The sequence below is a fragment of the Polypterus senegalus genome, chromosome 4 (genome assembly GCF_016835505.1).
Source record: "Polypterus senegalus isolate Bchr_013 chromosome 4, ASM1683550v1, whole genome shotgun sequence".
Classification (NCBI taxonomy): domain Eukaryota; kingdom Metazoa; phylum Chordata; class Cladistia; order Polypteriformes; family Polypteridae; genus Polypterus; species Polypterus senegalus.
The window spans coordinates 112,722,089-112,746,845 of record NC_053157.1 but is presented as its reverse complement, the minus strand read 5'-3'; the positions used below and the strand labels follow the sequence as shown (position 1 = coordinate 112,746,845).

Below are 24,757 nucleotides of genomic sequence, written 5' to 3'. Positions count from 1 at the left end.
CTTGTTAAATGGCTTGTGAATGCATACTTAAATTCATTACTAAAATGATTTTTTATGTCAGATAAACTGGTCCAGACTAGTAAAAGCAGAAATTAGTAATAATCAAAAAATTTTCAAAATAAAAGTTAAGAATAATATTGTTACTAGGGGTGTAATGATATAGGTGTATGTATTTGTTTAACTTGATAAATGGCTTGGAGGAAATACAACCGGGCTTTGGATTTATTAGAACTGTGGAGTATTTCCTTAATTTTATCCATGAGTTATTGACGAAAGCTGTAATCAATTAAGCCTACCACAAATGTCTCCAAGTCTTTCTTGTGGTAGTAGATGCGTTAGGACAACTGTCAAATGTCCATAATTTTAAAATGCTAAAGTAACATTCCAAATACAGCTTCAGTAGAAAATTTTACTTAGCAGCGATTACCATTTTCTTTTATTTTGCTTTTGTACGTTCCTCTTCTTTACACAATTATGTACTGTGCGGGAACCAGCCCAGACACAGACAGACGGACACCGATGGTTTAGTCACCAACACACGTTTATTCGCCATATGTACAATATTTCCAATTACGCACACAACCCAGTCCCCCTGCACCACACACCCTCAAGTCCTGGCCTCTTTTAATGCCTTTTTTTTTTTTTCATCGCCTCTGCTCCTCTCCTCTCCTCCGAGCTCTGTCCACTTCCACCCGACTCCAGCTACTAAATGGAGGGAGGCTGCCCCTTTTAAGTCCACCTGGCCGTGCTCCAGATGCCTCCTGTTGAGCTTCTGGTGGCACTTCCTCGTGTGGCAGAACTGCTGCACGAGCACCCGGAAGCACTCTGGGTGTCCCTGGAAGTGCTGACGTCCAGGGCTTCTTCGGTGTTCGGGCACCCCCTGGTGGTAACCACAGGCCCCTATAGGGTTGAGCGTCCATGCTCCGTTCTTGTACCCCCATAGCAACCAGGGCGGCTGCTCACTCATGGTCCGGAGGAGGTGTAATCCCTCTCCCGGTCCTTCTAGGCATCCTGGCTGGGTATGGTCCCCAGCCACTCTCCACACTGCCCCACCACTAGCTGAGACCAATAAGGGCCAGCGGCCCGTTCCGCGAGGGCATGTCTCCCACAAAGCGGGTCCTACTCGCGCACCTCCAGGGTCCGGTCTTGCAACACAGAAAGCAGAGACACTGCCTGGACATCACCACCTGGCATCCTTCCATGATGCACACAGGCAATGTTCCCCCCTCCAACTGGCACCCCGGCATTTGTCACTTCGGAACACCTTCCGAGGCTTCCGTGCCTTCCCAGATCGGGACATCAGACGAGACCGATCGCACCTCTGTCTTCTCAGCTGACTTCGGGACTCCCCATTGACTTTGCAGAGGGTGGCCCGACTCTGGACGTGAGCTCCCAGCCTCACATCCTCCTTTACTGGAGGAAACAGCTCTCTTCCTCCGCTCCTCCTCTTTGTCTGGGACACCTTGATGATTTGGGTCTCCCTATGGGAAAGGAAGAGACTCTGCACCATCTGCGTCCCTGTAGAGCAGCGTGAGACGGACGCTGGCTCGGGGCATAGGGCCCTTGGACGGCCGGCACACATCAGCCAGTGTCCTGACTGCCCTTTCGCTCTGTCTGCCTCACCACACGATCGGCCATCCCCACCATATCCACTATTGGAGCCCCTGTTACTTGATTCCGATCATAAATATCACGGATCTTTTCACTAGGGTCTCCTTTTCTTTGTACGGTGCCGGTTCCACTCACCTGCACCACCGCGACGCTGGAATCTCAGCATGTGTAAAGAAGAACGTACAAAAGCAAAATAAAAGAAAATAGTAATCGCTGCTAAGTAAAGTTTTCTACTGAAGTTGTATTTGGAAAGTTACTTTAGTATTTTAAAATTATTGACAGCGTCTTCATGGGCGCGGCCGCCTTCCCCTCCTGCTTCATCGATACGTCACGGAGGACACATTTTACCTGAAATAGGGACTCTGCGGGCTGAAGGCAATCCTCCAGCTCATGCAGAGCCGCCAGCAAGCACAGGACATCAGCCTTTCGGTGGACTTACTTTTTGTTCAGTCCTACATACCGGCTGCATGCAGTGGGGCCGTCTCCTCGCCCCAGTCGGGTCCTTCCCGGCTCAGGATGGACATTCGTTGGTCCCACCTCCAACCAACCATTGGCGGGCGCGCAACTAACACCGTCCAATCCCTCGCCTGCCTCGAGGAGGGACTTCCAGTTCTCCTCTATCTTCTCATTCCTGCCCTTGATGCGGTGGCAAGCCACCTGAAGACTTCTCTGCTGCAGCGGCTTTCTGAGCTGCAGTGGTTCCTCCTCCCCAGCTCTTTCTGCTGCCTCTGCGCTGACGAAGCCCCGTGGATCGGCACGCCTCTGCCACTGAAGCAGATCCTGGCAGACCCTGCCTGCAACATACAAACAATGTCTGGCCCCCCGGGGCCGACTGCCGTTGGGCAGGGAACTCAACTCCCGGATCCCGTCTGTCCGAAGGGACTTCCTTGGCGTGGCCTTGCCAGATGCGATGCAGTCCCAGGCATCCTTAGCAATGGTGCGCTCGTGGGAGTCTGCTGCACTCCTCCTACGCCAGGTCTTGTCTTCTGACACCAGGTGGAGATGGTGCCTGACTTCATGGAGTCCCCCTGACTCCAGCTACTAAATGGAGGGAAGCAGCCCCTTTTAAGTCTACCCGGCCATGCTCGAGGTGCCTCCTGATGAGATTCCGGCAGCACTTCCTGGTGTGGTGGAAATGCCACACGAGCACCCCGAAGCACTCTGGGTGTCCCTGAAAGTGCTGACGTCCAGGGCTTCTTCTGCATTGGCAGTGACCATGTGCCCCTATAGGGTTGAACTTCCATGCTCTGTTCCCGTGGCCCAAGGCATAATCCCTCTCCCGATCCTTCCAGGCATCCCGGCTGGGTACCGCCCCCTGCCACTCGCCACAACTGTCACGTGTCACTTAGTCTCTGCCATTTGCTAATATGGCTCCCTTATATATAGCATGCTATCTCTTTTAATATTCTGCGGGTATTATTTATGATTTTCAGACTTTTTCTTCTTTTTGAAAATTGCAGACTGCATGGTCTAGCCAAGTAGTTTGTAATGGCAAGTGGACAAACGAAGCCCTAAGTCATAACAACCCAGATTACCCCCCTTTTGGGAAACACTGTGGTTTCCTTGCAAAAACATATCAACAGCCTATTGTGTTATGAATCCAAAATCAAGATAATTTATTGAGATTTGTACTTTGTTAGACCTTTACTGGTTATAATACTTGTGGTTGCTGTCATTGTTACTTTTCATACAGCAGATTAATTAAATTTATGATAATCTTTTTTTAATTAGGGAGAGTGTACATTTTTTATGCCTATCATTCATGTTATGTTCATAAAGACATGATAAATGAAAGGTTTACATGTTTTTGGACTTTTTAAAAAGTAATATTTTTAAAGAGGTGTTTTGATTAATATTTTGTATCTTAATATCTATAGCTGTACTTCTGGTTTTATTTCTCTGTAGGTACTACCTCTAGTAGCAATACAATGGTTGCAGGGACTGATGGTCACCATGACACCAAGATATTGAAAGACAGCAATCTGGAAGACAAGTATGTGTTGCTATAGTTATTGTAAATTGCCAAGAGCTAAAAGCATTAGAATTCAAATGATTACAAACTATACAATAAATGTTTAATAAATTATAATTTTCTCATGAGTAGCCATATTTGTAAACATTTACATTCTCTAAGATTGTAAAAGCAATATTTTGTTTTGCAGTACTACTTAAAGCAGTACTAGTGTTTATAGATTAGCCAGTTTGGTTTCATATGTGTCCACTCGGTGAATCTGTGAAGGTAAGTGTCAGAGTTTGATCCAATGACCCCACATTATGGGTGAACAGCGGATTGGATAAGGATGAACCCAAATTTTGTTAAAATTATTTTCACTGTAAACCTGGTTCTTTTATGTGAAGCCCAGTGCTGACATGAAAACAAAACACACACACATAAGAGGGGGAAAAAGTACACTTACTATAGCTTGGCGTTTAATGCTGTAATAACTTCAACATGGAGAGTTTCTTGTCTATTGCTGTGTTTCTTTGGCACTTCATCTGTGTCTTGGTAATTTTTTGGATAAGAAATCCCAGTACAGGATAGCTTGACGAATTCTAATAAAAAGGGACTTGGGCGTTAACTCATTATTATCACTACCCTAACTCCCCTCTTGCACCTTTCATTTAGCCTGCTCTCTGTCCGAAATTTTCCCTTATTATATACAGTACAAGTGAGGCATCCTTTAACATTTTACAGAAGCCTCTTGGTTAAAGAAAATAAAATAAAGTATTAACCTGGAAATAAAAAATTAGTTGACACATCACTTAATAATAAGGTGTTAGAAAAGAAACAGCAATATGTACAGAGCAGCAGTTGCACTGAAAACTGTCTAGTTAGGATTTACATATAATGCACAATTAATTTTTTTTATTTTATTTCACATACTGAAACCTTTAGTATCCTTCTGTTTTGGTGTAGTTCTAATTTAAAGGTAAATAAAGTATTAAAAAAGAGTAATAAAGTAAGCACATCAGAAGTACTAGAGACCAATATTTCTAAAACAATATGGCAGGCAGGATTAAATTCTTTATCTAATGACCTTTTTTATTGCTCATCAAATTGCAGTATCAAAGGCATGTATAAAGTTTCTCTGACTTGCTTGGTACAGACATATGCTTAACATTTACATCTGCATATTAAAATTGACAGTATAAAAACAAACCATGCTAATATATTACCAACCAACCAACCAACATTTATTTATATAGCACATATTCATACAAAAAAATGTAGCTCAAAGTGCTTTACAAAATGAATAGAAAAATAGAAGACACAATAAAAAATAAACATAAGTCAACATTAATTAACATAGAATAAGAGTAAGGTCCAATGGCCAGGGTGGACAGAAAAACAAAAAAAACTCCAAAGGCTGGAGAAAAAATAAAATCTGTAGGGGTTCCAGACCAAGAGACCGCCCAGTCCCCTCTGTTTCTATTACTAGAAACATAGTGTTAAATAAAGGAGATTTCTTGATGTATTCATATTAGAATTAAATGGGCTTTGTTTGCGTACTTAACATTAAAGAAAATGTTACTGTGCATTTAATTTGCCTTGTGCATATTGCAGTGATAGAATAGCAGTATTTCTTTTTGAAACAAGTTTTTTTTAATGTGAATGGTACTTTTTTTAAGGCAAATAATTGTATAATATTCTCTTGGTAATACAGACACACACTAGATAGCTTTCTTGTTGAATAACCTGCACCTATTCCTTGATAATCCTCTTGACATTTTTCCAGCATTCTGGTCCCATATACTATAGTGTTTCCCCATTTTATCTTTTTCGAGTCCAAAATGTGTATACGTATGCATGCATTCTTATACAGTCTACAACTTACCAGCCCGTGAAAGAAGAATAGAATGTGATATTTAAGTCTTTACAATGTGCAAAGTGGAATATTCCATTATATACACAGAAGGAAGATTCTTGCATTCAGATTTGTGCATCACACTTAGAAATGTACAGATAAGCAAGGCTTAAAAGCAAAAGCTAAGGGCACAGTTATTCATATTTGATTGTGCTGTAATATTTATATTCAGTGTGCAGAAATCCCAAAAAAACACCTTGGTGAAGTTATTCTAACCACCCAAGCTTATTATCATCAGTATTTAAAGCTATACCAATAGCAGCACAAATGCTGACATCTACATTTTTGCTATCATATGTTTACCAGAGATCTTATAGACTGTCCCTTAGGAAAGAAATGCTAATTTAATTAATGTGTTCTGATTAACTTTAGCTGCGTCCACCTGGATATTTACAGTGGACTAAACAACAATCTGAATAGACAACATCATCGACTAGAATCCCGCTACAGCAGCAGCTCTGGTGGATCATATGAAGAGGAGAAGAGTAAGTTAAACTACCATTTCATCAACCTTGAACTTCATTTGTACACTAGCTTAGATGTGAAACATTAATAAATTGTATCTAATATAAAGGGATAAACAGTTGAAAGCATGCATTCTAATATAAGGAACAATTTTTCATCTGAACAGTTAGAATATTAGAGAATAAATCTGCATTTTATCTGTAATATCTTTAGTTGTGCTTCTTTATTATATTACAAAATATAAAAATCAACTAAGATTTTTTTTTGAGCATAATTAACTTATTTTGGCAAAGTTCATGTTATTTTTGCATTCTGTGAACCACTTTTATTAAAATAAAATACTTTGTATGTTGTGTTTTCCAGGTGATTCAATGCCACTCTATGCTAACTGGAGACTGAAGGTGATGGAACACAATCATTCAGAACCTTTGCCTTTCCCACCTTCAGGAGGCTGTTGGGCACCACTTGTAGACTACTTACCAGAAACTAACACCCCTGGAGTAACTCTGCACAGGTAATCCCCATAAAACATCTCTAAGGGCTAATTCATACTTGAGCCTTGTAAATTTCCAGTTTGTTTAGCATTCTTCAGGGTTTTTAATTGCTTTTTGCAAATGTTTTTCAAGCGTACTGTATTTCGGGCTTTTTTCAGGTGCTTTTCAGATGTTTGTCAAGCATTTTTCTAGTATTTTCAAAGTAGGGAAAATGTGATTGACATTTCCATTTAGTAGGCTGTGAAGTGTTGTGTTGTTGAAGTGATTGTTGTGTTTCCAGAATGTCTTCTGTGATTGCTTTTAATCTTCATGTAGCTGCATTCCTCTTTCCAAAAGGTCTACACCTTCCACTTTCTAGTGGAGTTCAGGCAATGAGTGTGACTTGTTGACACGTATGCAAATAATTATGCAGTAACAAGTGACTTTTAAAAGATTTAGTACAAATTCAAAGCAAAGCAGTTTACACAAAAATGAGAAAAACACAAAACAAAAGTTCTTGTATAAGATGTTTCTATTCAAGTATTGTATGTCTTATGGCTGTTTTGGGTTTTTCTTTTAAAGTTCTCTATATAACATACAGTCATATGTCCGTATGTCAAACTTGCAGACATGATACATAAACAGTCAGAAAAATGCATGTTGTCGTTACTCTATTGAAAACAAAGTAAATCAAACAGTTCAAATTTTTAGGTAACTAAAGACTAGTTAAGATTCTATTACTAAAGTTCAGGTAAAGCTGAGTACTAAGGAAGTTCCACTACATGTTACCTTTAGGGATTAAGCAGAATCATCCATCATTTATGTAGTTATGAGAAATTAGCATTCTAAACAAATTAAGCAATCAATCATTCATATGCATTTTAACATTAACTTTAAATATCCTTTTACACATGGTGATCACAGCACTGAAGAACATGTGCCTTCAGCATTGTAAGCACACACATTGGGTTCACCCTGTTCTGAATCTAAAGCAAAGAGAATTGAGAAGACAATTCTGGACTTTTGGGCAGCATCTTGAAACATTCCAGGATTACACATGGCGGTTGATAAGCATGTAAGCAGTGATATGAAAAATGGTTATTTTGTCAGAAAAACAAAAAATTGCCTGATGCTCTATAGGACAAAGTGTACATTGCATTTTCTGTTAGGCTTTTGTGATCACCAGCAGATTTAGCAGACATCCAGCTGCGCATTACCCCATTTATATTGCAAATTAAGTGACTGAATTCCAACTTGTACTATGATCTGCCTGTACTTTATCTGATAATAAAGATTTCAGAGTTGAACTAACATCTTTCCAGAGGCTACTCTGCAGACTTCTTTAACCACAAGGTAGAAAATGGACTCAAGCAAAAACAAAGAGTGAGTAAGTCAATATATGACAGCTCTGATGGACAGAAGAACTCACCTGTGAGGATCCACTGACTTTGCAACTAAAAGTGACTTCAATCCTATCAGCAGAAGTTAAACATTACCTTAAAACTTGCTGCACCATCCTAAAAGGTTTCTCTGGCTCTCTCAGGTGGCCACCAGTCAAGGGAACTCTGAAGAATCTCTTAGTGGACTCCCCGGGGCACTCTGCCCAAGTTCACTCCTGAGTACACACTGCAAAAAAGGATGAAAATTTCTGAAACAACCTCTCTTTCTGCAACCAGAAAGCTAATGATTTTCTTTGAGGTGCTGAAAGCAAAGATCCAATCTGCCAAGCACCAAGCCCAGACTGAAAAGGCCTGAGAAGCAGGAATTACTTCAAGAAGGGAGATAGAGCATATCTCCACCTCTTCAGGGTCTCCTCAACCTGCCCCCTACTCTCGCTACAGATCATCAGCAAACATCATAGTCCATGGGGACTCCTTTCTAATCTCATCTGTCAACCTGTCCATCACCATTGCAGATAAGAAAGGGTTTAGAGCCAATCCCTGATGTAATCCCAACTCCAACTTGAATGCATCTGTCACTCCTACCGCAGACCTCGCAACTGTCACACTTCCCTCGTACAAATCCTGTACAACTGTTACATACTTCTCGGCTCCCGACTTCCTCATACAATACCACAACTCCTCTCAAGGCACCCTGTCATATGCTTTCTCCAGATCCACAAAGACACAATGCAACTCCTTCTGGCCTTCTCTATTCTTTTCCATTAACACCCTCAGAGCAAATATCACATCTGTGGTGCTCTTTCCTGCCATGAAACCATAATGCATAATGCTGCTCACCTCCCTTCTCTTTCTCATAAATTCAGGCTAAATGAATTGCCTGAAGAAGGGGCCTGTGTTGCCTTGAAAGCTTGCTTATTGTAATCTTTTTAGTTAGCCCATAAAAGGTGTAGTTTTGCTTGATTTCTCATTATATCCATAATGCATAACATGGTGCAACACCCTAGTACTATGAAGTTAAATAAAATAACACAAATTTTAAGTAGGTTATAAAGATATCTTATTAAACTATTGGTATATTTATATGTTTGTACTTAAAGCTTCAGTATAGAACCTGTACCTTTTCCGAAGCCCCCACTTTACAGAAAATTTTAAGTAGGTCTTCGTTTTAAATGCATTTCTTTTTCTTGTTTGTAATCGGTGTACTTTGTTTTTATCATGGCAGGCACGAGTAACTAACTAACATTTACTGTGAATGTTCTGCACATGTGACAGAATAGAGAATGGTTCAGTATTGGTTGCATTCAACTTTTTGTTGGCTTTTTCCAACAGACATACTGTCAGATGTTGTTGCTATTGATCAAACAAGCCTTTTGTGTTCTGTCTACTGCACAGAATAGAAAATCAACTTGAAGAAGCAAAAAACCCAAGTAATTAGGAAATGCATTTAGTTGTTAACAGAACTTAAGTGAAGTGAACAGCATCCTGATTTGTGTGTGAATGTAGCATTTTTTTGTAATTGAGTATCAAAATAATGTGCCAGTGTTTTCAAATAAGTTTATACTTGTTCATGATAAATACACAGCTATGTAACCTCTACTGATGTTAAATCTGTTGTCTTTTCTAGGTGCAATATTGCAGTTATCCTTTTAACAGACCTTATTGTTGATCATGGGGTAAAAGTGGAGTGGGGAAGTTACTTGCATCTTCTACTGCATGCAGTGTTCATAGGTAACAAGAAACAACTCTTTGTTTGTGATAATTTCTTTTCCACAATTTTCTTAAACATTTTATTTTTGATGGTGAGGCAACCTGGTGACAGGTTAAAGTAAATGACTGACAGCTTCATAGCCCTTAGTTCAAATCCTGGCATAGACATGGTCTGAATTGAGGCTGCTCATCATAACCATTGGAGTTATGTATAAACGGTGCATACGCACAAAAATGTTGCTTACATGCGTTTCCACGCAGACTTTGAGATGTATAAAATGTAAACTTTGCATAAAGCCAAATACATTTTCTCGGCAGCCTCAAACCATGCATATGGACATTTCTACTCAGTTTTGCAAACTGACGGCACCCAGTGTCAAAACAGTGCCACTATTTCTATGTTGTTTCCCTTCTTTTTCATTTTCAAATCCATGACATGGGATTTATCAAATACACTGAAATTAATTGCATATCGTTTAAAAATTTTAATAATTTGATTGTAATCTTTCTGTAACAATGTAATGGTGCCCAGAATGGCTAAACTATTCCAAATACCATAGCATTATTAGAAATAAATGGAAGAATTATAACAAGGCATGTATTTATAAAAAATAGATTGTGACAAACAGTGCATGGAATCAGAAATAGACATATTTAAAGCCAACATTCTTCAAGCAATGAAGAACTGGCCAGATGAAATATATACAGTCTACTCAGACTTAGCATAAACATGGAAGTGCTGTTTGAGTTCACTACATGCATAGCGAACAATGTAGGTCAAGTGCAGTGCTTGAAAAAAAGGCATTTTCTTGACTGAGGGTTTCAGCTTGTTGGTGTGCTATTGAAATTTGTGTTTTGCATTTACTGATATGCTTACCTCGGTGCAATTTTAAACGTAGAGTGAATAACCCTCATTGTTTTTCAGTATGCATCTAATGGCTGCTTAGTCTATTTTGGGTTTTTTTTAGAGACCCTGGATTCCTTTTTAAAAAAAAGTACTGTCTAATGACTCTTTAATCCATATGGAATACCCCATCATTTATTTATAAAATTAACAGGACTACCTTTTGGGGGATTGAGTCTGATAGGATCATTGAGCACAATACTGCTATTTAGATTGCTGTCATGGCTTATCTTTAATGAACACCATATCAAAATAAAATAATATCCCAGTATTTTCAGATGTATTTATACTTGTTGATATAAGTGTTATAAATGCGCAGCCGTTTTTTAATGCAGTTTTTGGTGATATAAAAATTGATTAATTATTCTCTATTTTTATTCTATTTTAAACAGTATAGCTTGGTAATGTGTATTGTGCTTATATAATTTGTAGATTGTAGTCTATTAGCAATTGGCATTCCTTGCAGTATGTTCAATAAAATCATGAATAATGAAGTATAGTAATGATCATTGTACAAAAATTTCAGTTTCTTCAGCTGTCATATTTTGTCTTCTTAAAGAAACCTTTTTAAAATTACTGTGTAATTAAAGCCATTGCAATGCAGTGGTTAGTGATGTTTGTCTCAGATCCAGATTATATTAGGTTTAAAATTGTGCCTGGTGTCCATCAATTTTAAGCTTCACATTCTCCCTGAGTCTGCTTCTAGTTACTGGAACTGGGTTGTTTCTGTTTTCCTCCTGCATTTCAAACATGTATGTGTTCAATTGATTGAAGTCTGTTAACTTTTCCAGTGTGAGTTTGAGCGTAGGTCGGAGTAAGAATATATCCTGTATTGTCCTAGAACCCCATTCATTCATGATTTTCTTTTGCCTTGGATTTAATACTGTAATGATGGGCTTTAGTGCTCTGCCTCTCTGTATTGCAGTAGTCAGTCAGAAAATTAATGTATGGATAGTTTGTTTAGAGCACATTAAGTTTTTAATAGTATGTTTGAACTGCTCAGATAATTAATCTGAATGTGCAAAGTCTTTGTACTAGAATTTATTAAAATATTAACTCACATTTATTAATTCTGACCATTATAGGCACTTTGCCAAATTCCCTCATAAAAATTGATGATCCAGGACAAACATTTCTCGAAGACTTTTTCATTTTATTTAAATGTATTGTAATTTATTTTCTTAAATCACAGCTTCGGCAGTCGTTTAGTTCAAAACAGTGCCTTTGGCTTTTCCCCAGTTTAGGAAGTTCAAAACATCAGAACAAGAGAGGATTTGCAGTAATTCTCAAGCTTATCTTTTGGAGTTATATTGGGAACTCTAAACTACTGCAAGCTTTGATTTTTGGGCATGTGGTTTCTAATAGTTTAGCTGCATTTTAAAATGTTATTTTGTTATACATGTTTGTTATTTATTATAGTTTCATTATATTTTTTACTGTTTTGAAGGTTTTGATCACCAGCATCCAGAAGTCTATGAACACTGCAAGAGGCTGCTTCTTCACTTGCTTATAGTTCAAGGATCCAATAGCAATGTCCAAAGTCTAGCCTCTGTGTTGCTACGAAACAGGGAGTTCAATGATCCTCGAGTCCTGACCATTAAGCAGGCAGCTCCTGTTGAATATGGTTTCACAGGCAAGTATCTCTTAAGTAAATCAAAGCTCAGGCTTTTATGTATGTTGGATTGTGGTTTGCTGTACATTTTCTGGATGTTTTGGTTTAATGTAATTGAACTTTACACGTTACAATACACTTCACACCACTATTTTATTCAGCGTTATCTGAGATTATGTTTCATCATAAGCACATTTTTGGTCACGAGTGAAAGGGTAAGACTTGCCAAATGTGTCTGCTTCTACAGTTAAGAAAATCCCAGCTTCATGTACAATAAGCTATAACTGTTCTCTATTTAGAAGCAGGTAATTACATGTTTTTTTTCTTCCTTTTTCTTAATGTTTCTTGATAATGCATGCTAAACTCCGCTGCATTGGCTGCACATTTGTGGAACAGCTCTGCATATACAATGTGACTGTTCCTCAAAAGAGTCTTTATAGTACAGGAGCAGCAGTGTATGACAACTAAAGCTGTGTGCTAGAGTCCAAAATGGGATCATGATGGTTGGCTGCTTGTGTAGAAAGACTTAACCTGTTTAACATAGTACTGGTAATGATGCTTAGATGACTGGTTGTTGACAGTGCATTGCAACAGAGTAAGGGCAGTGCCACATGACACCTGAGTTTCAGGTTTTCACAGTTGGACTTAAATATGCTGACTGTTATAAAGTTCATAACAGGTAATGAACTAGTTCTACAATATTTTCATACTAACAAAGTTAAAAGTAGGCGAGAAATGGCTTAATTTTAGATGTTTTAGGTGTGCTAGCAAGGTTATTAAACAATTATATTGAATCTTTATTAATGTACGTATTTTGCCAGTTTGTGATAAATATTGAGTAACATAATGTATTCTTGAGCTTTGTTAAAAAATTACACTTCTTTTCCCCGCTTACTTTCACTAGGGATATGTGATTTTGTACCAGATTATCAGCCATCACCAATGACGGATTCAGGTCTTAGTTCAAGTTCTACCTCTTCTAGCATCAGCTTAGGAATGACAAGCACAGGCATTCCTCAACTTACATCTACCATTTTAAATGAAGTTGATATTTCAGCAGAGCAAGATGAAAAGGTTAAATCACTAATTGAATTTATCAGTTCACGGTAGGTTCTGCTTATTTTTTCTTTGTTTCTGCCTACGTGTCTTTTCTGTATTTAATACTGTACATAGTGATGTTAGCTAATTTATTTTATTATTGAGTAGTTACAGCAAAATAATGTATATCAACAAAAATGTATCCTTTTTAATATGTCTTCTTTATTTGTGTGCAGAAAGCGAGGTCCTTTATGGAACCATGAGGATGTTTCCCCAAAAAACCCAAGTATTAAGAGTGCTGAACAATTGACTGTGTTTCTCAAACATGTTGTGGCTGCATTCAAACCGTCTCATACAGGTATTATATTACACATAAAAAGTGGGTTAAAAAAACATTTGTTTGAATGTCTGTTTGTATATTCATTGTTATTAAACTGCAGGTATAATTAGGGTCACTTTAAAATGGACATTTCTATTAATTAGCATTGAAAATGCAATGTATGGGAGAATGTAAAAAGAAAACAAAAAAAAAAAACACCTGTGACTAAGGAACTCTGTTCATTTTATAGTGTAGCTTAGCCATGTTTATTGTTATTTAATCACGGGAACTGTGAGGTAATGTAATTATTTTTATTTATTTTAACAAAGGCTTTCAACTAGAACAGCTTCTGAGTGAAGTGGCCCTGCAGACTGCACTTTCTTGTTCCTCTCGGCATTATGCTGGTCGCTCATTCCAGATATTTAGAGCTCTAAAGCAGCCTCTCACAGCAAACACACTTTCTGATGTTTTGTCAAGGTTAGTGGAGACAGTCGGAGATCCAGGTGAAGATGCTCAGGTAAGAATTTTTATCACTAAATTTTTTAAATGTTTCAAGGTAAACAAATAATCTTATATATTATGGTCATAAGTAAGATGTGATGGGAAAAAATAAATCCAGAGCAGTACTTACCTAATATTGTAGATTTTACATAGCCCTAAAGCAAAAACTAATTGTATATTTGGTACTCTCATCTCATGTTTTAATCCGCTTTTCCTTGTGTGGGATGCAGTGGAAACAGTCCAACCAGGTCAACCCAAAGTTCCCTATCCCCCAGCTACAGATACTTGCTCTTTCTGGAGAATTCCCAGGTGTTCCCAAGCTAGTTGAGATATAATACCTCCAGCATGTCCTTGGTCTTTCACAGAGTCTCTGCCCAGTGGGGTGTGTATGGAGCAGCTCTGGGAGAGCTTCCCAGGGGGCATTCCTAAACATGTCCAAACCACCTCAACGGTCTTTTTTCAAACCACAGAAGCAGTGACTCTACCTTGAGACATTCCTGGATCGTTGAGCTTGTCACCCTATCACGAAGTGTCTGCACAGCTTCCCTGTAAGGAAACCTCATTTTTCTCCTTATAGTCACTATTTCATTTTTTCGGTTATTATCCACAGTTCATGGCCGTAGGTGAGGACAGGGATGTACTGTAGGTTGCTTTTCTGATGCTCCAGCCAAATTGTTGATCTTCTGTTCCATTTTTTCTGTTACTTGTGAACAAGATCCCAAAATATTTGAATTCCTCCACCAAGGGTAATTGTTCCCCCATCTCCTGGAGAGAGAGGGGGCCATGACCTCAGATTTCTGGATGAATTGAGAACCTGTCCATGAAAATCACAAATCAGTAGTGTTGACAAGAAAAAGCTTTGACAAAGTCCAACATCCACAATAAACAAATAGGCAATATGCCTAGTTTTCTCCGGATTCCACATCAGTCAGTTGCTTCACTTCCAGTGCTGATATTAAAACAGACTAACTATGGAATTTTTCACCTGATCACTTCAAGATGTGCCCAAATTTATGGTAAATGTTGTAAGTCGCATTATTCAAACATTATGCCAAACGTCAAGAACCACAAAGGAGAAGGGCTTCAAACTATATGTTTCCAGAGACATCCACAATTATGAAAGTAAGATCCCAACATATTAAAATGAACTTGCATGAAACAAATATGTGATTACAATAAACTTCTTTAAAAAAACAGAATTTCAATAATTAGTCATTCAGCTTTATTCAGGTACAGATGAATATGTATGTAAAAATACATAACAACATGGGTCTGCTGGACATCTTACCTTGTAAAAAAAAGCAAAGGTATGTATATGAGCCAGCAGAATTGTGAATTCAAAACTGCTGCTACATTCCAAAAAGGTCTCAATGTGTTTCCTCAGCTGGAGGATCCTCCTCTCTGAGAGTTGTATTCATAAAGCTCTAGGTCAACAGCTGCTGGATCCGGAGCTGAAGCGTAGTCGTGGTCCTCAAGGATTTTATCCTCCTCCTCACCTAGTGTGTCATGAAAAGTGGATGGAGAAATCGTTCCACTCAAACAGCACAACACAGGAACTGCTCGCTTCTTCAACAGCTGCCACTCTGTCTGAAACCCTGGCTTGTGAAAATCCTCTTTTTCAAAACAGTGGCAACAAACTCAGATTTGGACATTAACTGTAAAGCACTCTCTGGATATTGACAACCCGTTTAGATCGTTTCCACATAGGAGGGAAAAGTAGGAAAACTAAGTACCTTGTTGTAATTGCTGGAAGCTCAACATAAAGGTGTACAGCAATGTCCAGTTATGGAACTATCTGTATGCTGAAACTTAAACTTGTTTTTCTTGGACATTCTCTCCACAGAACAAAAATTACAACTACAATATGGACAAAAGAAGTGAGTGAGTTGGCTGAGATTTCACCAGAATTATGTCACCACTATCGTGTGCATATAGCCTACTTGGCTTAAGCTCTAACTTCATTCATGGAGAGAACAAACAGCATGGAAGAGCTGTTTTTTACCCAATAGTCCTGCAGTACCTCCCACAATACGGGCGGGGGGGGGACTGTGATGATGCGGGTTCTGCTCCATGCTCCCATCTGCTGTTTGGGAGCCTTTGAACCTTACATCATCGGTAATGTTACCGATGAACTAGACAGTAAGGGGATGGTACGAAGTGCAAAAGTGCTATTATTTAAAACAACAACAAAAACAAAGTGTTCAAAATAAGTACAGTGCTTCAAAAGTTCAATAAATAAATCTATACTAATAAAAGGCAAAGCCCTGACTCACTCACTCACTCACTCACTCACTCACTCACTCACTCACTCACTAACTCACTGACTGACTCATCACTAATTCTCCAACTTCCCGTGTAGGTGGAAGGCTGAATTTGGCAGGCTTATTCCTTACAGCTTACTTACAAAAGTTAGGCAGGTTTCATTTAGAAATTCTACGTGTAACAGTTATAACTGGAACCTAATTTCATCCATATATACGGCCATAGCCTGCAGCTCGGTCGCCATGTGAGGTGGAGTTGCGTCCCGCATCATCACGCCTCCCACGTAATTGAGTGCCTGCCCATATAAGGTAAATATTTGCGGGTGAAGGACTCTGCTTAGCATATTCATAAGTGCAGCTACTGCGGAAACCCTCCGATGCTGAACAAGCCTTTGTACACTTATCAAAAGGAAAGCAAGGTGTAAAGCTTAAGTTTAAATTGCGTTCATAGACACGCTGCCGCTAAATATTCACAGGAAAATCCAAAACTTAATACCGGGAATGGCTATTAAACATCTTAGATTCACAAGTACCGATTTGGGTAGTGATCACTTTGATGAATTAAATCTGTTCAAAAAACGCATTACACAATTGAGAAGGCAGCAAAAGAATATGAAGCAAGTGACACATATAAGCATATTCATAAGTGCAGCTACTGCGGAAACAAAGCACGGTGTAAACCTTAAGTTTAAATTAAGTTCATAGGCACGCTACGATATTCGCGAGATACAAGTTTACTGAGAGGACGCAGGGTATAAACGAGACTTTTGATCACTTTCTAACGGAGATAAAATTACTGGTGAAGGGCTGTGCTTATGCAAACGAAGACGAGATGTTCAGGGATAGAATAATGTTTGGCACAAACTCAGCGAAAGTGCGAGAGAAACTTTTAAGTGCCGGGTCTGAGCTGAAATTAAATAAAGCCATGGACATCGCTAGATCGCACGAGATATTCGCGAGATACAAGTTTAATGAGAAGACGCAGGGTATAAAGCCACGATAATAAAGACCTGGAGAAGTCATGGAGAACATGGAAGGACGAGTTCAGATTATACACAGAACTTGCAATGTCGGAGGCAGAGGAAAACACTAAGGTCAGATTATTCCGTTATCTTATTGGAGTGAGCAGCAGAGAATTGTGCCAGACGCTGACCGGTGATGTAAGACCTGATGAGTTAACCATGAGCTTGATGATACGTAAATTTAATGAACATTACAACCCGAAAATAGACAAAACTGTAGAGAGGTTTAGATTTTTTTCAAGTAATCAGGCAAGGGGAGAAAATATAGACAACTACGTCACAGATCTGAGAGTGTTAGCAGGTACATGCAATTTCGGGGAGATTAAAAGTTCCCTTATACGTGACCGAATTGTGTGCGGAACCAGTGATGCAAGTTTGCAACAAAGATTACTGAGAGAAGACAAACTGACTTTAGAAAGGTGCATACAAATATGCAGAGCCACAGAACTGTCGAAGGAGAACAGCAGAACAGTCACACGGGCTTCCCTATTCTATACTTCTCCCAGTGCATCTCTCTAAACCCTCCGTGCGGGAACATTATCATAAGGCTTAACAATCTTATTGTTACACCTTCTACGTGCACCCAACCGTCCTTATTACGGAGTCTTCCTTGCTTTACCGCTGGCAGCTTCTTTCCATTCATCTTCCTAGCTCTTTATTTAAACAGTTTTCCTTCTCACTTTTCTGCACCTTCGTTGTCTTCTCCCTTTTCATTCAAAATACGTGCCTCCTTGCCTTTTTACAGTCAGTTCCCCTTACATCACACCATGGTATGTTTAGCAAGGACCCAGAGGCGTAGTTTGCCACCAATTCTTCTTAAACAGATATCCCACAGATGGTTAATTACTGGGATATAATCTCTAAAAGGAAGCACGCGGCAGAAACCGTTAAAGGCGCACAATAAAAAATTTTGTGACAATCGTTACAAGACGCTGTCGCTAAATACTCACAAGAGATTCCACAAGTTCATAGACACGCTGCCGCTAAATATTCGCAGGAAAATCCACAAGTTAATACTGGGAATGCCTGTTAAACATCTTACATTCACGAGTAGCGATTTGGGTAGTGAAGACTTTGATGAATGAAACCTGTTATCTTTACAACGGTTGACAAACACGGAATGTAACTTCAAAACAACACGTCCTCCAAATACGAAACTGATTGAAAGAAATAATGATAATCAAATCCGTGATGACAGCAACACTCATAACAGTCACAAAACAATTACATTCACAATCAGGTTATGTTATTTTTAAAATGTTTCCTTTTCTTTTTCACAAGTTCTTTAACACACTATTTCTCCACTGTGAAGCGCAGGTATTTTGCTAATAATCCAATAAAAGCAAGTGAAAACGTGGAGGTTAAAAACAAGTCTTCTTAAAAATAGCAAGGTTAAAATAAATGGGGACCACCATACTATTCTACCATGCCAAGGGAGCTTTAATTGCCATCCATGCTACATGGAATAAACTCATTAGCCACACTATCCCAATAATGTCTAGTGCTTTCAACATCAGTTATTTCATCCACCCCAGCATCCTTTCCACCACAGAGTCCTCAGTCCATCATAGTGGCTTCAGCAACAGTGATAGGACCCCCACACACACACACACACACCACCACCATTGGACATGTCCAACATTGCCAACTAGTAGGAGGGTGTGTGGATTGGTTAAGCAGTACCTCAAAATGTTCCTTCTACCACTCAATAATTTCCCCAGAAGAGGTCAGCACCACTACATCATTTTTTAACACAGTTTGGGCAAGGTCAAGCCTCCCCCTCCTGAGGTGTCAAATAATTTTCCAGAACAACTTTGTAGCCATTCAATTGTTTTTTTTCATGGCCTCCCCAAACTTCTCCCATGCTTCCATTATCACTTTAGGAGCAGTCTTTGTACCCTGTCAGCACCTCTGGTTAGAATCGGGAGCTCCCAAACACTGCATTTCTCTTAAGGTCACCTTTTTCAGTCTGACAGCTTTCCTTACTGCTGGTGTCCACGATTGGATCCTAGGGTTGCTGCAATGAGATACCCCAACCACATTAAGACCACAGCTTTTAGCAGCCGCTTCCACAATTGAGGGCTTGAACAGGGTCCATTTGGACTCAATTTCTCCAGCCTCATAATGCAGATAGGAGTTAAACTCATCACAAATGGAACCCTCAGCCACACAGGAAAACCTAACTGCTGTAGGCTTCCCTGGTCTATTTTGCCTATATCCCTTACTTCAGATCCATCCCACTACCAAGTGGTGATAGTTTGATAGCTCTGCCCCTCTCTTCACCGAAGTATCTAAATTATATTGCCTCAGGTCAGATGAAATAACTACGACCTTCGGGCCAAAGTGCTCTGGTACCTTATGAGCCTCAAAATATGGTCTTTTTTGTAGACAACCCATGACTAGTACAGAAATCCAGTAACAACTCACCCTTCTGGTTCAGATCTGTCAGGCCGTTCATCCCAATCACACACCTCTATGTATCTCCGTTATTCCCAACATGAGCATTGAAATCATCCAATTAGACTATTGAGTCAATGGGTAGTACACTTTCAAACACTTAGCCAATCTTCAAACACATTTTGGTGCTTATGCACAAACTACAGTAAAGAGGTTTCCTCCATAGACGCATTGAGGCAACCTTCTCATCCACTGGAGAAAACTCCATTTGCACAGTTCTCAGCCAGAGGCTTGTGAGCATCCCCACACCTACCTAAGGTCTTTCATACTTAGGAACTGCAGTGTAGGAGAGACCGACCCCCCCAATCAAGGAGTTTGATTCCAGAACCCCTACTATGTGTGGAAGTGACACCAACTACAGTATATCTAGCCAGTACTCACCCTTCATCTTGCAGGTGGTGAACCCACAATATTGTATTTTATGATCTATAGTGCTATAAATTTTCTGCCCAAATGTAAATTGATTTGGATGAATTTATTCAAATTAGTCTGTGGATTGTCTTGTGACATGCTCGTCATAGTATGTAAATACTGCTCTTGATAATTATATTCCTTTGGTACTTGTTGAAAATAATGTATAATTTCATAAAATATTGCTATAGTTGTTTTATAAAGAAGTTGCACCAAATATCTAAATCTTAAACAAGTCGTGTTTAAAGCCTAACTCCACCTAGCCCATCCTTCTGCAACGCATCCTGTTTTTGTAATATACTGCAGGCAGTTTGGCATAGTGGTCAAGGCTTTGGACTTCTAACCCTGAGGTTGTGGGTTAAAATCCTGCTACTGGACACTGTGTGACCATGATTAAGTAATTTCCTCTGCCTTTGCTCCAACTAGAAAAACAAAAAAAAATTTCAACCAATTGTATCTCAAATGTTGTAAGTTGCCTTGGATGAAGGTAACAGATAAATAAGTAAATTTAAATGCTGTTAACAGTATGGCAACATTTAGTTTTTAAGTTTTTAATCACACCATAATTTACTTTGATATCTTACAGTTGTGCTTGAAAGTTTGTAAAACCCTTTAGAAGTTTCTGTATTTCTGCATAAATATGACCTAAAACATCATCAGATTTTCACTCAAGTCCTAAAAGTAGATAAAGAGAAACCAGTTAAACAAATGAGACAAAAATATTATACTTGGTCATTTATTTATTAAAGAAAACGATCGAATATTACATATTTGTGAGTGGCAAAAGTATGCAATAACTGCAATTAAATGTTTCTGGTAACTCCTGACCATTCCTGCATGCCGGCTTGGAGGAATTTTAGCCCATTACTCCGTAATACAGAACAGCTTCAGCTCTGGGATGTTGGTGGGTTTCCTCACAATAACTGCTTGCTTCAGGTCCTTCCACAACATTTCGATTGGATTAAGGTCAGAACTTGGCCATTCCAAAATATTAACTTTATTCTTCTTTAACCACTCTTTGGAAGAACGACTTGTGTGCTTAGGATCGTTGTCTTGCTGCATGACCCACCTTCTCTTGAGATTCAGTTCATGGACAGATGTCCTGACATTTTCCTTTAGAATTCTCTGATATAATTCATTGTTCCATCAATGAAGGCAAGCCGTCCTGGCCCAGATGCAGCAAAACAGGCCCAAACCATGATACTACCACCACCATGTTTCACAGATGGGATAAGGTTCTTATGCTGGAATGCAGTGTTTTCCTTTCTCCAAACAACGTTTTTCATTTAAACCAATAAGTTCTATTTTGGTCTCATCCGTCCACAAAACATTCTTCCAATAGCCATCTGGTTTGTCCACGTGATCTTTAGCAAACTGCAGATGAGCAGCAATGTTTTTTTTGGAGAGCAGTGGCTTTCTCCTTGCAACCCTGCCATGCACACTATTGTTGTTCAGTGTTCTCCTGATGGTGGACTCATGAACATGAACATTAGCCAATGTGAGAGGGGCCTTCAGTTGCTTAGAAGTTACCCTGGGGTCCTTTGTGACCTCGCCAACTATTACACGCCTTGCTCTTAGAGTGATCTTTGTTGGTCGACCACTGCTGGAGAGGGTAACAATGGTCTTGAATTTCCTCCATTTTTACACAATCTGTCTGACTTTGGATTGGTGGAGTCCAAACTTATTAGAGATGGTTTTGTAACCTTTTCCAGCCTGATGAGCATCAACAACTCTTTTTCTGAGGTCCTCAGAAATCTTCTTTGTTCGTGCCATGATACACTTCCACAAACATGTGTTGTAAAGAGCAGACTTTGATAGATCCCTGTTCTTTAAATAACACAGGGTGCCCACTCACACCTGATTGTCATCCCATTGATTGAAAACACCTGACTCTAATTTCACCTTTAAACTAACTGCTAATCCTAGAGGTTCACATACTTTTGCCACTCACAAATGTGTAATATTCTATCATTTTCCTTAATAAATAAATGACTAAGTATAATATTTTTGTCTCATTTGTTTAACTGGTTTTCACTTTATCTACTTTTAGGACTTGAGTGAAAAGGCATTTTTAACTAACAGTTAAAGACCATGGTATCTACTGTACTATTATAGTTATTTATGTATTTATTTTACTATACTGTCGGGTTTTGGGTTAATGCAGTTTCAAGAAATGGCACAATTTGGACATTTTTCACTTAGGGGTGTACTCAATTTTGTTGCCAGCGGTTTAGACATTAATGGCTATGTGTTGAGTTATTTTGAGGGGACAGCAAATTTACGGTTATACAAGCTGTACACTAAATACTGTACATTGTATCAAAGTGTCATATCTTCAGTGTTGTCCCATGAAAAGGTATAATAAAATATTTACAAAAATGTGAGGGGTGTACTCACTTTTGTGAGATACTATAATTTAATTGATTGTTGCCTTTTCTTGCCTCCTAACTCAGAAAATACAGTATTCGAAAAAAAACACAGATTCTTAATTTTAAAGCATAATGAGAAGGGTAACACTTGGTTTCAAAGTGCATAAATATACTCTATAAAATATCGATCCCTTGGACTTGCTTGCTTATTGTTGTGTTATATCATGGAATCGTTACGTTTTAATCTGTAATTTGGTTTCTTTTCCACTCATTAGTAAAAAGTACTCTATAATGTCGTCTTCTGCTTCTTTCGGCTGCTCCCATTAGGGGTTGCCACAGCAGATCATCTTCTTCCATATCTTTCTGTCCTCTGCATCTTGTTCTGTTACATCCATCACCTGCATGTCCTCTCTCACCACATTCATAAACCTCTTATGCCTTCCACTTTTTCTCTTGCCTGGCAGCCCTATTCTTAGCATCCTTCTCCCAATATACTCAGCATCTATCCTCTGCACATGTCCAATCCAACGCAATCTCGCCTCTCCAACCTGAGCTGACCCTCTAATGTACTCATTTCTAATCCTGTCCATCCTTGTCACAACCAATGCAAATCTTAGCATCTTTAACTCTGCCACTGGCAGCTCTGTCTCCTGCTTTCTGGTCAGTGCCACCGTCTCCAACCCATATAACATAGCTGGTCTCCCTACTGTCCTGTAGACCTTACCTTTCACTCTTGCTGATATCCATCTGTCACAAATCACTCATGACACTCTTCTCCACCCATTCCACCCTGCCTGCACTCTCTTTTTCACCTCTCTTCCACAGTCCCCATTACTCTGTACTGTTGATCTGAAGTATTTAAACTCATCCACCTTTGCCAAATCTACTCCTTGTATCCTCACCATTCCACTGTTCTCCCTCTCATTTACACACATGTATTCTGTCTTGTTCCTACTGACTTTAATTCCTGTCCTCTCTAGAGCATATGTTCACCTCTCCAGGGTCTCCTCAACCTGCTCCCTACTACCGCTACAGATCACAGTGTCATCAGCAAACATCATAGTCCACGGGAACTCCTGTCTAATCTCGTCTGTCAACCTGTCCATTACCATTGCAAATAAAAAAGGGCTCAGAGCCGATCCCCGATGTAATCCCACTTCCACCTTGAATGCACCCGTCACTCCTACCACAGACTACACCACAGTCATACTTCCCTCGTACATATCCTGTACAACTCTTACATACTTCTCTGCCACTCCAGACGTCCTCATACAATACCACAACTCCTCTCGAGGCACCCTGTCATATGCTTTCTCCAGGTCCACAAAGACACAATTCAACTCCTTCTGGTCTTCTCTATACTTCTCCAACACCCTCAGAGCAAACATTGCATCTGTGGTGCTTTTTCTTGGCATGAAACCATACTGCTGCTCATTAATCATCACCTCACTTCTTAACTTAACTTCCACTACTCTTTCCCATAACTTCATGCTGTGGCTCATCAGTTTAATCCCCTTGTAGTTACTACAGTCCTGCACATCCCCCTTATTCTTAAATATCGGCACCAGTACACTTTATGTCTACTCCTCAGGCATCCTCTCACTTTTTAAGATTCAATTAAACAATCTGGTTAAATAAATCCACTGCCATCTCTCCTAAACACCTCCATGCTTCTACAGGTATGTTATCTGGACCAACCGCTTTTCCATTCTTCATCCTCTTCATAGCTGTCCTTACGTTCTCCTTGCTAATCCGTTGTAATACCTGAATCACTATCTCCACATCATCCAACCTCTTCTCTCTTTTGGTCTCTTCATTCATAAGCCTCTCAAAGTACTCTTTCCATCTACTCAACACTCTCCTCGCTTGTGAGTACATTTCCATCTTTATCCTTTATTACCCTGACCTGCTGCACATCTTTCCCAGCTCGGTCCCTCTGTCTAGCCAGTCGGTACAGGTCCTTTTTTCCCTCCTTAGTGTCCAACCTCTCATACAACTCATCATATGCTTTTTCTTTAGCCTTCGTCACCTCTTTCTTTACCTTGCATCTTATCTTCTTGTACTATTGTCTACTTTCTGCATCTCTCTGACTATCTCACTTCTTCTTTGCCATCCTCTTCCTCTGTATAATGCCCTGTACTTCCCCATTCCACCACCAGGTTTCCTTTTCCTCCTTCCTCTGTCCAGATGTCACACCAAGCACCCTTCTTGCTGTCACCTTTACTACATCTGCTGCAGTTGCCCAGCTGTTTGGTAACTCTTCACTACCACCCAGTGCCTGTCTCACCTTCTCCCTAAACTCAACCTTGCAGTCTTCCTTTTTCAACTTTCACCATTT

General features: G+C 39.5%; 1 protein-coding gene across 1 annotated transcript in view; it reads left to right on the top strand.

The window, feature by feature from the left end:
• The window catches only part of fryl (furry homolog, like), a 355,547-nt gene that overhangs the window by 225,806 nt on the left and 104,984 nt on the right, over positions 1-24,757 (top strand). Inside the window, 8 exon segments of the mRNA XM_039751183.1 lie at positions 3,517-3,604; positions 5,850-5,962; positions 6,306-6,456; positions 9,443-9,546; positions 11,877-12,062; positions 12,946-13,147; positions 13,316-13,437; positions 13,728-13,915. Coding sequence (XP_039607117.1) covers positions 3,517-3,604; positions 5,850-5,962; positions 6,306-6,456; positions 9,443-9,546; positions 11,877-12,062; positions 12,946-13,147; positions 13,316-13,437; positions 13,728-13,915 — 1,154 coding nt within the window.